This window comes from Rhinoraja longicauda, chromosome 32 (assembly GCF_053455715.1).
Source record: "Rhinoraja longicauda isolate Sanriku21f chromosome 32, sRhiLon1.1, whole genome shotgun sequence".
Taxonomy (NCBI): Eukaryota; Metazoa; Chordata; class Chondrichthyes; order Rajiformes; family Arhynchobatidae; genus Rhinoraja; species Rhinoraja longicauda.
The window spans coordinates 21,691,819-21,708,725 of NC_135984.1; the positions used below are offsets into that span (position 1 = coordinate 21,691,819).

A 16,907-nucleotide genomic window follows, 5' to 3' on the forward strand; every position below is an offset into this window, starting at 1 on the left:
GCATCTGCAGTTCCCTCTTGCACAGTACTGAGGCCGGATTGTTTCACAAAATCCATGAATAGGAACTTTTCTATTGCCGAGGAACAGAGTCAAAGGGCAGTGTGTAAACAGGCTCCTCACAATTCACTGATGGCACTGTTGTCATCTGACATAAATGCAGAGATGTGGTGAAACCAGCAATATTCATAGGGTATGAATGTAGTGGAGGCCAATTCTCTGAAAGCATTCAAGGGAGAGCTAGATAGAGCTCTTAAGGATAGCGGAGTCAGGGGGTATGGGGAGAAGGCAGGAACGGGGTACTGATTGAGAATGATCAGCCATGATTACATTGAATGGTGGTGCTGGCTCGATGGGCCGAATGACCTACTCCTGCACCTATTGTCTATTGTATTTGCAACCCACTTCTAGTCTTCTAGTTCCCCATTCCCCTATTCCGGATAAAAAGTCTGTGCATTCACCCTATCGATTCCCTTCATGACTTTATACATCAGATCAGCCCTCAGCTTCTAGCAGTGCAAGGAATAAAGTCCTAGACTGCCTAATGTCGGAGGTTTTATGATTTAAAAATTAAACTAAGGCATCGTTTGCACACACAGGTGAACAAGAAAGATTCAGCGAGAGTATTTGAAGAAGGTTTGGCTGTCTTGGCCCATGTTTATCACTCAGTCACAGGGTAGAGCAAGTTATCTGAGTTATCTGACCATTATCACGGGGCTGCATGGCTATAAAATGAGCATTCCGTGTGTAAATATGCTTTTCCATTTCCCCAAATAACAAAATTAATTGTATCTCAAAATAAGCGAGTTGATCAAAGAATTCATTGGGCTGCCCCCAGGTTGTGAAGGACACAGTAAAAGTGGGCTTCCATCCTTTAAAAAAACACAGGGTGCTGGAACAACTCAGCAGATCAGGCGGCATCTCTGGAGCTTATGGGTAGGAGACGTTTCGTGTTCGGACCCTGCCTCAAACTTTGATTCTTTCTGTACTTTCGCTTTCACGAGGTGACGATTGCAGAAGTCACGTCGCTGACAGGCCCTGAACTGAACTCTGGTCATCGAAATCCGCCGTCATCTGCCTCTGAGCCCCAGTTTCCACTTTGACTTCATTAGCATGGACGTAATCGGCTTAATGTTATATAGCTTTAAAGATCGTTTCTCAGCAGTCCTCTGGCATTGAGTTGATGGATTGAGCCTTCTTCCTCAAGGTCGCCTCTCAGGAGCAGACGCCTGACCATCGGCTGCCCGCCCTGCTGTTTGCTTTCACCGGACATTTATAACCAGCTCCGAAGTTATATGCCCCGGCTCTGTCAGACGTCAACGTCTTTCAGCACCTTTTGCTCATGGAAGCACTGCACTCTCAAAGCTGCTTTGTGCTCGTGTTTTTGCCATGACAGGTTAATAATGTGATTCCCCTCATATCTTCTTTATTTATTCTCCTTTCTCTTCCAATTCTGTTATTCCTTTATTAAGTCCCTTGATTCCTTTATTAAGTCCCATGACATATAGGAAGATCGGCACACGACTTTGAGTGCTTTCAACATAATTCCAGGATATGTCGGAGAATTTTTAAATCATCTCTGTTTTAAATCATTGCTGTTAATTGCCCCCGTTTTTCTCTTTAACTTCATTGTGTGACCAGCACCCGCCCGACCCCAGCTTGCCCATGGAACGATGCCTATTGGTCTTTGGATCAATACCTATATCCCCTGCCTCTCGCATGAAGCTGGATATTTGAACTTTCATCCAGCGTTCACAAAGCAGATATATCCCACTCAAACATATCCCACTCAAACACTCTAATATATCCCACTCAAACACTCATCGACAAACATGCACACTAGCAACTTTGATCTCACAAATACACACGCACACAGACACACACGTGCAGGCACACAGAACATACAGACACAAACACAGAACACACAGACACACGCACAGAACACACACGCATACTCACAACACCCACAGGCACACATCCACACACTCACGCACACACACACCAACGCACACCCACACAGACACACAGAACACACACACGCACATAGAACACCTACAGACAGGCACACACACACACACAGAATACACACATAGAAGACCCACAGACACGCACACAGACATGCAGAATGCACACAAACATACCACATGCAGACACACACGTACAGGCACACAGAACACATACACAGAACACACACACGCAGAACACACATACACAGAACACACATATACCCCCCCACACACTCACACAGAGAACACACGTATACCACCCCCCTACACACACAGAACATGCATACACCCCCACACACACACACACACACATACAAAGAACACATACACCACCCCCCCACACACACACACACACCACACATACTGTACACCACCCCCCCACACTTACAGAACACGCAAACCCCCACACACACACACACACACCACCCCTCCCACACACACACACACACACAGAACGCACACACATACACAATACTTGCTCCTCAAGACAATACTTGCTCCTCCTGATTTAGAACTGGAGTTGTTGTTTTAGATATATATTTTTATTACCAGGACTGTTAATCTTCAAAAACTGCAAATCTCAAGCAAAAGATGGAAATTCACACAGTGGGCATGTCAACATCTGAGAATATAAAAGACAAGTTCTTACCCTGAAGTGTGATGGAGAGATAACGTTAGCCTGACAGGTTCTCAAGCTCAAATCAAGAGACAGGAGAGACAAAGGCAGTAAAGCTCAATCTAATTTATAGATCTTGACGGAATTAATGCGCTCATTCCATATTCTGAATTTCAATATGATGAGTTTGTGTATAATTTAATAACGTGTAGAAACACAGACTGAAGTGAGCTTTATATCATCCAGCAACTCAATCATTGCCGAAGCATTGCCGCAGTTGCTACACCGAGCAATCATTTTATTTCATTACATGTGTTTCTGATGTATGAACACATGAGCCAAACGCTCCGATTAGATGACTGAGTGTTAGATGGCAGAGAGGAAAATCAAGTGAGGAGAAACATCATTAATAAAGCCCACTCAATCTTCCTTCATCAAATTAATTGGCTTGAGTCTCTGGCAATGTCGGCGCGATCAGTTTTCTCTGGAGATACTGCCTGACCCGCTGAGGTACTGCAGCACTTTGTGCCTATCTTTGTAATAAACCAGGTTCTGCAGTTCTTTATTTCCACATGCAGTCACCCCCACCTCGATGACTACCTTCGCTCAGTCCGCCTTAAACAACCTGATCTCCCAGTGGCTGAGCACTTCAACTCCCCCTCCCACTCCCAGTCTGACCTTTCTGTCATGGGCCTCCTCCAGTGCCACAGTGAGGCCCTCTGGAAACTGGAGGAACAGCACCTTATATTTCGCATGGGCAGCTTGCAGCCCAGCGGTATGAACATTGACTTCTCCAAATTTAGATAGTTCCTCTGTCCCTCTCTTCCCCTCCCCCTTCCCAGATCTCCCTCTATCTTCCTGTCTCCACCTATATCCTTCCTTTGTCCCGCCCCCCTGACATCTGTCTGCAGAAGAGTCTCGACCCGAAACGTCACCCATTCCTTCTCTCCTGAGATGCTGCCTGACCTGCTGAGTTACTCCAGCATTTTGTGAATAAATACCTTCGATTTGTACCAGCATCTGCAGTTATTTTCTTACCATGTACACCTCTGAGTTGGGTTGAGACTTAACAGAGGACAAAGAACCAACACTCTTCTTAAATGAAACACTCTAGATTTTGGTAGACTAATCTTGGTGCCAAAATGTTGTGATTGAATGTTATATACCTGAAATGCCCTCCAAGGAAATGGCTTCATGTTGAAACGGGCGTGCCTGCACGCACGCGCACACACTCAGGCACGCACATCTATAAATACATGCACCTACACTCACAAGCACACACAATCACTTAAGCGCATGCACACATGCATACACTCAAACACATGCTATGGGCAGCATGGTGGCGCAGCAGTAGAGTTGCTGCCTTCCAGCGCCAGAGACCCAGGTTCGATCCTGACCACGGGTGCTGTCTGTACGGAGTGTGTACCTTCTCCCTGTGACATCCGTTTTCTCCTGGATCTTCAGTTTCCTACTATATTCCAAAGACGTACAGGTTTGTAAGTGAATTGGCTTGGTATAATTGTAAATTGTCCGTGGTGTGTGTAGGATTGTGTAAGTGTGTGGTGATCGCTAGTTGTCGCGAACTTGGTGGGCGGAAGGGCCTGTTTCTGTGCTGTGTCTCTAAACTAAACATACATCTATAAAAACACACATATAAATACACTCACAAGCACACATGATCACTCAAACACATGCACACGCACGCACACACAACACATACTTGCAAAATATACACTCCAACATATAAATGCTCACACACACATACACATACATACACAGACACACATGCTTTTGTAAGGCTTGATCACTTATGTATGGTGTGACTCTACTCATTTACACTAAGATTTTACTGGACAACATGCAAAGCAAAGCTTTTCACTGTATCTCGGTACAAGTGACAATAGTAAACAAATGCACAAGTGAGATTCTGGAGGCAGGGTCTCTTGTGTACATCGACTATAACACTGAATTTTAGTCAGCCACTAGACCAAGTGGACCCGTTGGGCCCAAACCTCTCCAGCATTGGTGCAGCACCCTCCCTCCCTCCACTCCCCCCTCCCCTCCCTCCCTCCACTCCCCCCTCCCCTCCCTCCCTCCACTCCCCCCTTCCCCTCTCCCCTCCCTCCCCCCCCACTCCATCCCCCTCAACCCCCATTATCCTCCCCTTCCCCCCTACCTCCCTCCCACCCCCCCCCTCCCTCCCTCTCTCAAAGATAGATTTAAACTTTGAAATGTGAATAACTTTAAAAATATAACATCGATTTCAATGAAACTTCTTCCATTAGCACCAAAGGGGCGACGGTGAGTAAGGTGGGCCTAAAATTGTCACGCTATCGTGTACCGTTTTGGCTGTAGTTCAGGAACAAACAAACAAACAAACAAACGAGAGTCTTAGTATAGAGATTTTACAATTGGTGGTTTACCCTCATGTTCACGTTAGGTCATTTACCCTACAGAGGGCATCCTATTATACGTCATTATGATCAGGCTGCAGCCGTTGTGGTCCGACCGATTGTCTGCATCTCGTGTTGGTGAAGCCAGGCTGAAGGATCCTGGGCTCCCACATGACAAGCTCACATCCCCATCAGCACCGTAAGCTCAAGTGGCATTTTCGGCACGACTTCAACAGGGTAAAATTGTGCCTCAAAGACAGGTGCTCGTTTAAATAATTGTTCTTGACAGAAGCCTGTTGAAGATGCACTGGGGCACAGGGTTGGCATGAGAGTGTTGGTAACAGTCTCCGAAAGGAAGTCTTCGAGGTCAGGAGAGGATTCCGTGTTGAATTAAACTTCATCTCCGCATTGTTAATCTGTGAAAATCCGGAAGCACTCTAATCCTGTGGAAGGTTTACTGTATCTTGGGGGTGATCTGACTCAGATCTATACTGGATGCATGTGTACGCAGATCAGACCACCACACCAACCAATCTCCCTTTCAATGATTCCGTCCACACTTTACACTACCTCGGCAAGGCCCCCAGCATAATCAAGAACCAGCCTCACCCCCAGACTCTCCCTCTTCTCCCCTCTCCCATAAAGCAAGAGGAACAGAAAGTGTGAAAATGCACACCTCCAGATTCACGGACAGCCTTCTTCCCAGCTGTTATCAGGCAACTGAACCGTCCTCTCACCAGCTAGAGAGTGCTCCTGACCTACCATCGACCTCATTGGAGACTCTCAGACAATCTTTAGTTAGTATGAAGAAGGGTCTCGACCCGAAATGTCGCCCATTCCTTCTCTCCCGAGATGCTGCCTGACCCGCTGAGTTACTCCAGCATTTTGTGAATAAATACCTCAGACTATCTTTGCTCGGACTTTACTGAACTTTATGTCACACTAAAGGTTATTCCCATTCTCCTGTGTGTACACTGCGGGTGGTTTAATTGTAATCATGGTGGTCTTCCCGCTGGCTGGATAGCATGCAACGCAAAAATGCTTTTCACTGTACCTCGTGACACGTGACAATACACTAAACTAAACTGAACTACGCTAGTCATGCTCTGTCGCTGGTGTTGTGCATTTTGTTTCTCCCAGGTGACGCTCTTTCCTTTCTGTGCTCACTGCAGTGCCTCCTCAGATCATCGTCAGGCCCCGCGACCAGATCGTGGCCCAGGGCCGCTCCGTCACCTTCCTCTGCGAGACGAAAGGAAACCCTCCCCCCGCGGTCTTTTGGCAAAAGGAGGGAAGCCAGGTAGGACTTGCCCTGCTCGAGCAAGGGTCGCAGTGCCGACATGGTCGTGTGTCGGATGGAACTGCATATGCCGGTTTACGCCGAAGATAGACTCAGTAACTCAGCGGGACAGGGCAGCATCCCTGGGGAGAAGAAATGGGGGACGTTTCGGGTCAAGATGTATTGTTTTAGACTTCAGAGATTAGACTGTAGAGAGAGAACACTGAAACAGGCCCTTTGGCCCACCGAGTTCACACCGACCAACAATCACCATTACACTAGCACTATCCGACATGCTAGGGACAACTTATAATTTACAGAAACTAATTAACTTATAAACCTGCACGCCTTTGGAGTGAGGGAGAAACCAGAGCACCCGGAGAAAACCCACGTTGTCGCAAGAAGAATGTACAAACTCCATATAGACAGCACCCGTAGGCATGATCGAACCCGGGCCTGTGGCGCGGAAGGCAGGCTCGGTGTATTGTTCCTCGACGTAAAAAGGAATCGGAGGTCAGGCATGGCAAAAAGAAAGTGGGGAACATGAGGAACAGCGGACACTGGAATCTTTAGTACAGCATGTCGTGTGGGAATAACTCAGTGGGTCAGGCAGCATCGATGGAGGGAACTGTGGAGTAACTCAGTGGGTCAGACAGCATCTTGGGAGAGAAATGTGGGAGTAACTCTGTGGGTTAGGCAGCATCTTTGGAGATATGTGTGGGAGTAACTCAGTGGGTCAGACAGCATCTTGGGAGAGATGTGTGGGAGTAACTCAGTGGGTCAGGCAGCATCTTTGAAAGGAGGTGCTGGAGTAACTCAGTGGGTCAGGCAGCATCTTCTGGCAGTTAATGGCTTCTCATTCAAAGGGTGCTCTCAGACTGGTCACGGTTTTATTGGTTTGGGAAATGTAAAATATCCTACTGTTGCAATAGAGACTGTTTGTCAGTGGGCATCTGGTCAAGGGGGTATTGTCAGGGTGGTGATGAGGGCAGAGCTGGTGGGGGCAGTGACAGATGCATTTTTGTTCACCATCCTCCACCTTCTGCGGCCGTAATTGATGCTGATCACGTCCTCCCGAGCCGAGAGCATCCTTTTCCCCCAGCGCACACTTCCTTTGTTTTTGATGAACACACAAAAGAGAAAGACAAATGACACACTTGCAAACAGGGCAACCCGTCCTGAGAGGTTTTCTCTCAGCTGGCAGGCCTTAAAGACCTTTCACGAGACGCTAAGCTTTTGCGTGCAGAGGCAGATTTCCGAGGCTTTCAAGTGCCTTTCAGGAGCTGCTGGACTTCCACATGAGTGATCCTGTTAAGAACTCAAGTCCAGAGAGTGCTGGTGCACCAAGTAGTTACTGTAACTACATGACATGGGCCGAAGCTCCTGGGATCTGGTCTCCAGGGTTAACTGTTACATCTAGGTGACAAAGTAGGCAATGAAGATATTACTATGTAAACCAGAACAGCTGTTAGAAGTATCCTGTTGCTTTAAATAGGATCATTTCCAATGACTGAACGAAGCAGTCCTTATAGAATAAAATTTATGGCCTTTTACCCATTTTCTCCAGGGACCTGCACTGCTAATTCACCTACATTTTCACAATCAAATAACTTACAAGACAGGTATGTGGTTGCTTGTAATCTGCCTAGATACAAGTACCATCAGAAAGCTATGACAATATATCTGTTCCCAATCTCGGACTTTAGACTTTAGAGATACAGCGCGGAAACAGGCCCTTCGGCCTACCGAGTCCGTGCCGACCAGCGATCACCCTGTTTACTAGCACTATTCTGCACACACTAGGGACAATTTACAATGTTACCGAAGTAAATCAGCCTGCAGACCTGTAAGTCTTTGGAGTGTGAGCATGCAGAGAAAACGTACGCAGTCACGGGGAGAACGTACAAACTCCGTACAGACAGCACCCGCAGTCAGGATCGATCCAGGGTCTCTGGCGCTGTGAGGCAACAGCTCTACCCTTGCGCCACCGTGGCGCCCTATGTTTGAAGTGAGGATGGAATCTATCGTAGTTTAGTCTCCTACAAACAGAATCAAGGTTGTTACTCAGAAGCGAAAGTTGCATCGGTAACAGCGATAAGGAAAAGCTCCATAAACAGCTGGAGGAGGAAATGTACACGGATCCTTGTGGTGAAAGATAAAAGGAGGATAAATGTATTTGATTGAGCATTAGTCAAAAGTCAAAGGCAGAGGAGCAAATCACTCATAGTCAGTGGTTGGATAGCATTAAGTCTGCTCGGTACTTTGATGTGTAGGAAGGAACTGCAGATGCTGGTTTAAACCGAAGGTAGACACAAAAAGCTGGAGTAACTCAGAGGGTCAGGCAGCAACTCTGGAGAAATGGAATAGGTGATGTTTTGGGTCGAGACCCTTCTTCAGACTGAGAGTCAGGGGATAGGGAAATGAGAGATTTAGACGGTGATATAGAGAGATATAGAACAAACTAGACCAAGTGGGGCCCAAACCTCTCCTGCATTGGTGCAGCACCCTCTCTTCCCCCCTTCCCCTCCCCTCTTCCCCCTCCCCCTCCCCCTTCCCTCCCTCCTCCCCTCCCCTCTTCCCCCTCCTCCCCTCCCCTCTAGCCCCCCCTCCCTCCACCCCCTCCCTCCTCCCCCCCTCCTCCCCACCCCCTCCCCCCCTCAACCTACCCTCCCCCTCTCCACCGACCCGACCCTCCCCCTCCCCCACCACTCCATCCCCCTCAACCCCCCTTATCTTCCCTCCTCCCCCATCCCTTCCTCCCCCCCTCCCTTCCCTTCCTAGGAGACAGAATTAAACTAGCACTATTCTGCACACACTAGGGCCAATTTACAATGTTACCGAAGTAAATCAGCCTGCAGACCTGTAAGTCTTTGGAGTGTGAGCTAATTCACAGGTGACACAAAGTTACTGTGGGTATAATCATAAATTGCGAACTAAAGCACAAAGTGACTACTGAAATGATCAAATAGAATGTAATGTAGGGAAGATGGGGTTGTGCAGCCTGGAAACAGACCCTTCAGTCCATGCCAGCAATCAAGCTCCCATTTATACTCATCTTGTACTAATCCAATGTTATTTTCTTCACTTTCCCATCAACTCCCACCTCCCTTCCACCTCCCTACCCCCGCGCCAGAGATTCTAGCTCTCACTACACATCAGCAAGGCAGAGCATGGCAAGTGATAGGTGGACACAGTGAGGGGTGTTGGCCCCTGATAACAAACAGGTTCTGTTTTTACAGATGCCCACAAGTCTATTTTGTCCGTAAATCGAAACAGCCACCTATTACTTGCCGGGCTTTGTCCTGGGCCTTTTCACTTCTAGCTTTCTCCACCCTCTCCCCCCCCCCCCCCCCCCCCCCCCCCACTATCAGTCTGAAGAAGGGTCCCGGCCAGAAACATCAATCGTCTATCCATGTTCTCCAGAGATACTGCTTGACTCACCGAGTTACTCCAGCACTTTGTGTCCTTTTGTGAAACTCAGCATCTGCAGTTCCTTGTTTCTAAACCGTATCTGTGACAACATTGTTTGGTTCCAGTTCACTCACAGCACGGCCTCACCCATTACACCGGAAAAGTGAATAAAGTTAACTGCTGTCTCATGTACGACCGATATCTGAAGTCCTTTAAGGAACTCACAGAAGAATCCTGGAGCCTGCATTTTCACCACGTCAAGTTTAAATCTATCAACCAATCCGACCCAAATACGTGCTATAGCTTGTTCTACAGCGGATAAGATCCTCTTTTAAGATGAGGAATGGCAGAATGCATTATTCAGATGGAGGGACACAATCCAGAATAGGTCAGGTGACTATCTCAACGTGAATCCCAAATAGGTGCTGGGAAATTGAAAATTACTTGATTTTTACAGCTATAGGCTAAGACCTTTTCTGAACTAGATTGATTGCTGCTCTGATCTCTAATCAGATCATTTCCAGTTGAATTTCCTTATCTCCAACCTACATGATTTGGTTACTTCAGATTATGATCCAGGGAGGGTCAGACAATGAGAGTAACATCCTACTGACATTTATAAATTTACAAGATGGCAAAAAAAGCAACCAGTGCAGGCTATATTCCAGAGTTAATTCCCCATCTTATTAGATCTCATTTATTCAGTCTTCAGCAATGATTGAATTATATTTCTTTTGCTGTCCTTGAGCCAAAGATGAGATAAAAATGCATCAAATTGTCGTGACTTGGAATACGCTTCATAATAATAATAATAATAATAATAATATTCATTTATTGTCATTGCAACGAGTACAACGAAATTAAAAAAATAGCCAATCCTGACGGTGCGTACAAACATATATGCAATAAATGCAAAAACAAATAAATAACGTCACTCATTCCTTCGTTCCAGAGATGCTGCCTGTCCTGCTGAGTCACTCCAGCACTTTGTGTCTACCTTCGGTTTAAACCAGCATCTGCAGTTCCTTTCTTGCACATTGTGTGTGTGTGTGTGTGTATGTGTATGTGAATGCAGTCCATGCGTGCGTGCATGCTTATGTGTGCGTGTATACGTGAGCGGGTGTAAAGTGTCAGTGTCTCTCTGTGTGTGAGTGTGTGTGTCTATCTTTCGAATAACACAATAAACTGTATGTGCTTCTTCCTCCAGATCCTGCTTTTCCCCAGCCAGCCACATCCTTTGGGGCGTTTCTCTGTCTCGTCGAAAGGTGAACTGACAATTACTGATGTCCAGTCAGGCGATTCTGGGTATTACATGTGTCAGGCGATCAGCGTGGCTGGCAGCATCCTGTCCAAAGCACTGCTGGAGGTGGAAGATGGTAAGCCCAAGCCAAGTGTATGTTTGATATCCACTTGCCTGCTGTTTGTTCATAAGCTCATAACTTATAGGGGCAGAATTAGGCCATTCAATCATGGCTGATGGATCAAAATAATGAGGAGCCAAGAACCTCATGCCCACAATGACTTCACGATGTATTCAAGAGAGTGTTACATCTGGCTCTTAGGGCTATAGGGAAAAAGCAGGAACAGGGTACTGATTTTGGATGATCACATTGAATGGTGATGCTGGCTCAAAGGGCAGAATGGCCTACTCCTGCACCTATTGTCTATTGTCTATTGAATGGCAGTGCTGGCTCGAAGGGCAGAATGGCCTACTCCTGCACCCTACTTTCTATGTTTCTGTTTCATACATTCATAAGTGATAGGAGCAGAATTAGGCCATTTGGCCCATCAAGTCCATACCACCGTTCATTCACGGCTGATCTATCTTTCTCTCTCAACCCCATAGTCCTGTCTTCTCCCCTTAACCCCTGACACCCTTAAGAATCAAGAATCTGTCAGCCACTGCCTTAAAAATATCCATTGAATTGGCCTCCACAGCCTTCTTGTGGCAATGAATTCCCACAAGAAATCCACCACCCTAAAACTAAAGAAATTCCTCCTCATCTCCTTTCTAAAGATGCGTCTTTTTATTCGGAGGTCTCTGTTCCTTGTATTGGAAACACCCACGAGTGTGTGGATGTTGTGAGTGCTGGAAGAAAAGAATCGCTCTTTGTACCAGGTTTGTAATCGTGCCTTTATAATATACCCAGATAACGAACAGGTTCTTTGTCTAAAAAATGCCCATAAATCAATTTTGGCTGCAAGTCAGAAAAGACACAAAAATCACTTCACATGGTTGCCATACCTCCACTGCAATGTAATAAATGGCATCAAAAGTGACAAGAAAAAATGAGTACAAAAAGTTAAGAGAGAGGGGAAACTAGTTCTGCTGCTCGAACATTAGATTTTGGAATTTAATAATATTATGGGCATTTCTTTATTTATGGTGATGGCCGTAAGTCGGTCATTCAAAACCCGAATGGGATATGGGTGCAATAATAGGAAATATATTCTTGTGAGCACGTATCTGTAATTAATTCAAGTCCACAATTTATCTGCTCAACAAATCAACTGTGTTTGATATTTGAAAAGTTGTTGATTGATTTTTTCTCAGCAATAGCACAGTATCAATACTCCTGCAGTGTTTCTGTATCTTTGGGGAGTGTGAAGTCACACTGATTAATTTCCAGTTCATTGTAAAGGGCCAAGAGTCCAGGGCAACCCTCAAACCTAACTTGGAAAACATGGGATTTCAATGCTGAGATTTCTCAACGCTTCGATTTCTTTGCGTGATTATTTTCTTTATATAATATGCTGTTCTTTTCTTCCCCTAAAATTCCTTTGCCCACCCTGCCCCTCTAAGGAAGCCTCTTTAATCTCATCACCTGACCGGCTGTTGAACTAGTCCAGAGCACATTTGAGAGAGAATAGTCATGCTGACTGGATTGAGACATAGAAGGTTCACCTTCCAGAGGAGCAGTCGGAGCCTGCGGTGGGCTGCCTGCTGTTACATATGGCGGCAGGCAAAAGATCCGCGATCTTTTGTAACTTAGTCAGTGCTAGATACATAGTGACACTTGTGTGCTGCCTATGTCGGGTCTGCGATATGGTTTTATCAGGTTGTGTGCAGATCAAAGCATTTCACTGTGCCTGGCAACATGGGCAATAAAGTATCATTGAGTCAATGAACTGTTCATGGCAATCAGATTCCTGTGTGGATAGGAATAATTTCATGGTAAAGCATTGGAAAGGAATGGTTAATATTGATTTTCCTTCTCTGAATATCCCACTTCTTCTTAGTTGGGGTTTCTTCACGAAACTAAAATGACTGAAGGTGAACCGCACTATATTTCCTCACAGCACTGGGAGGCCACAGTGGCTCAGGTGGAAGAGCCGCTACCTCATATCCCAGAGTCCCGGGTTCAATCCTGACCTCAGCTGCTGTCTGTGTGGAGTTTGCATGCTCTCCCTGCGACTGCGTGGGTTTCCTCCAGGTGCTCTGGTTTCCTTCCACATGCCAAAGGCGTTCGGGTTAGTAGTGTGAGGGGAATGGATGAGAAAGCAGGATATCATAGAACGAGTGTGAATGGGCTATCGATGGTTGGTGGACACAAATGTAGCTCAGCGGGTCAGGCAGCATCTGTGGCGAGAAGGGATGGTTGGAGTGGACTCGGTGAGCCACAGGGCCTGTTTCCATTGCAGTATCCCTAAACTAAGCTAAACTGCTGCCTGGGTAAAGTGGACCACAGTCCTGGCAAGATTAGCATCAGAAGCTGTAATTGGCATTGTATGTCATGTATTGTCTTTCTGCTTAATCGTGTATTGTCTTTCCGTTGGCTGGTTGGCACGCAATAAAAGCTTTTCACTGCACCTCGGTACACGCGGCAATAAACTAAACTGAACTAAACTAAAGATACATCAGCGCCATTTAAGAACTTCTACGGAACAACAAACTAGATTGACTGCTCAGAGGAGCCATCTGGGGCTCACACAAACCTCGGCTAAATCATGTCAGGCACCTGTCAGCCCAAGTGATCCGGGGTGTATTCCTCAAGGATGGCATGGGATGTGGGAGCCCTCTGGCACTCTGAATGATGAGCACAGCCCGCCATCTCTGACAGCATGACAGCTCTCCCCTGCATTACCTCTTCCTGGAGCCAGTTGCTTACATTGATTGATTTCCCCAGCACTTACTCCCTCCCTCCCTCCCTCCCTCCCTCCCTCCCTCCCTCCCTCCCTCCCTCCCTCCCTCCCTCCCTCCCTCCCTCCCTCCCTCCCTCCCTCCCTCCCTCCCTCCCTCCCTCCCTCCCTCCCTCCCTCCCTCCCTCCCTCCCTCCCTCCCTCCCTCCCTCCCTCCCTCACTCACTCACTCACTCACTCACTCACTCACTCACTCACTCACTCACTCACTCACTCACTCACTCACTCCCTCACTCCCTCCCTGCCTCCCTTCCTGCCCCCGTCCCTCCCTCCCTCTCTGCCTGCCTGCCTGCAGATTGTTGCTGGGAAATCCAATTGAGTGTGAGCTTTCATCTGGCCATCAGCGCTTCCAAATCGATGGGGAATAATTAGTGCCATAAATGAATACAGGAAATGAAATGCGGGGAGATTGCCTCTGTACTGTGTTCTCTTTCTTTAATTTAACCTCATCTGGTCCGTGTGATCTTGGGAGCAGGATTACTGGCACATGCCCATATTATAGGCTACATTATAACAGTCTCGGGACATTCCCATTATGGTCAGTATAAATACAGTCATTTCTTTATAATCAGTGCTAGTTGAACTCTTACAACTGTGTGGCAAGCCCTCTGTATCCTGTTTGAATCAGTCCAAATTGAAGGCATACCAGCTCTTCTTCAAGAGTCTAGGAAGGAATAGATTCTTAGATGTGGGTTCTTAACTATCTGGAGTGCGTGTTATATAACAAATCTGTAACAGTCACAGAGATCTGCTGAAACATTTGGATTTTTTTAATTCTTCTCTTTCTAACCACATTGTACTTTGATCGCGCATCAGAGATTTGCACATACTCTACCACTTTCTTCTTTTTGAAGCAAAAGATTGATTCAAATTTACAGATTGAATCTAATTACAGGTTTGTTGCATCTCTTTGAGCTTCTCAAAGGAACTTGTGTTCTTGATTCAATTCAGTGGAATCTTGTGACGTTCCTTCCACTGAATCAACTTTTAGAATTCACACATGATCACATAACTCCTCTGTGTTCTCCAGTATATCCCTTACGGGAATTATTAACATCTCTAGATTCTGCCGCCTTCTTTCGCAAGATGCCTCCTCAACTACTGCGTGCCTCAACCATCACTCCAGCATCCTGCTTTTGAATAGCATTTTTACCGAGTGGTGTTAACATGCAAACTCTATTGACTTGGAGTCATGGAGTCATGCACAGCGCGGAAACAAGTTATTTAGCCCAACTCCTCCATGCCGCCCAAGATGCTCTATCTAAGGTAGTGTAGGAAGGAACTGCAAACTGATCTCCCGGTGGCCGAGCACTTCAACTCCCCCTCCCATTCCCAGTCTGACCTTTCTGTCATGGGCCTCCTCCAGTGCCACAGTGAGGCCCACCGGAAATTGGAGGAACAGCACCTCATATTTCGCCTAGGCAGTTTGCAGCCCAGTGGCATGAACATCGACTTCTCCAACTTTAGATAGTTCCTCTGTCCCTCCCTTCCCCTCCTCCTTCCCAGATCTCCCTCTATCTTCCTGTCTCCACCTATATCCTTCCTTTGTCCCGCCCCCCTGACATCAGTCCGAAGAAGGGTCTCGACCCGAAACGTCACCCATTCCTTCTCTCCCGAGATGCTGCCTGACCTGCTGAGTTACTCCAGCATTTTGTCAATAAAAGGAACTGTAGATGCTGGTTTAAACCGAAGATAGACACAAAATGCTGGAGTAACTCAGCGGGACAGGCAGCATCTCTGGAGAGTAGGAATGGGTGACGTTTCGGGTCGAGACTCTTCTTCAGACTGATGTCAGGGGGGCGGGAGATACATAGATAATGTGATGTATGAAAAAGGGACAAAGGGAATGGAGATCAAGGAAAATGTAGAATAGATCATTGTTGGCTGGGAGAAGGTAACAACAAAGCAAACAGAGATAAAATGTAGTTGGAGACTGTCAGAACGGGGAATGGGGAGGGGAGGGAGAGAGAGGGAAAGTAAGGGTTACTTGAAGTTAGAGAACTCAATGTACATACCTCTGGGGTGTAAGCTGCCCAAGTGAAATATGAGGTGCTGTTCCTCCAATTTGCGCTGGGCCCCAACTCTGACAATGGAGGAGGCCCAGGACAGAAAGGTCAGTGTGGAATGGGAGGGGGAGTTAAAGTGTTTAGCAACCGGGAGATCAGGTAGGTTTAGGCGGATGGAGCGGAGGTAATCAGCGGAACGATCATCGAGCCTCCGCTTGACTCACTGATATGTAGGAGCCCACACCTGGAACAGCGGATACAGTAGATGAGGTTGGAGGAGGTGCAAGTGAACCTCTGCCTCACCTGAAAAGACTGTCGGAGTCCTTGGATAGAGTCGAGGGGGGAGGTAAAGGGGCAGGTGTTGCATCACCTGCGATTGCAGGGGAAAGTACCTGGGGAGGGGGTGGTTTGGGTGGGAAGGGACGAGTTGACCAGGGAGTTGCGGAGGGAACGGTCTCTGCGGAAAGCAGAAAGGGGTGGAGATGGGAAGATGTGGCTTGTGGTGGTGGTCCTGTTGGAGGTGGCAAAAATGTTGGAGGATTATGTGCTGTATGCGACGGCTGATGGGGTGGATGGTGAGGACAAGGGGGACTCTGACCCTGTTGTGGCTGGGGGGAGGGGGAGCAAGAGCGGAGCTGCGGGATATCGAGGAGACCCTAGTGATGGCCTCATCTATGATGGAGATTTGGCCCTCACTGGGGTGAGTCTTTTCAGGTGAGGCAGAGGTTCACTTGCACCTCCTCCAACCTCATCTACTGTAGGATAGTGTTAGTCTACAGGGTGATGCTGGCCGTCATGGACTCAGTGGGCCAAAGAACCTATTTCCACGCTATATCTCTTGAGTCTAAAGAGTGCACATCAATGGCTATCTTTTGGCCAGAAATTCAGGGGGTTTGCTCCAACATTTCTCCCTGTGCTGTCACGCTCTCTCATGCAAAATCAATAATTAAATGTATCATTGTCTTGTGATAATTCATCTATCAAAAAAACAATTTATCAAGTACAGTCGAACTGGGCTGCAGAAGGCTATTAATGGTTGAGTTAATCTTGTTACTTCTTGAC

At 47.0% G+C, this 16,907-nt stretch overlaps 1 protein-coding gene across 1 annotated transcript in view; it reads left to right on the top strand.

Annotated features, from left to right (window-relative positions):
* Positions 1 to 16,907, top strand: part of robo3 (roundabout, axon guidance receptor, homolog 3 (Drosophila)) — a 560,989-nt gene that overhangs the window by 425,325 nt on the left and 118,757 nt on the right. The window contains 2 exon segments of the mRNA XM_078426827.1: positions 6,185 to 6,309; positions 10,907 to 11,075. Coding sequence (XP_078282953.1) covers positions 6,185 to 6,309; positions 10,907 to 11,075 — 294 coding nt within the window.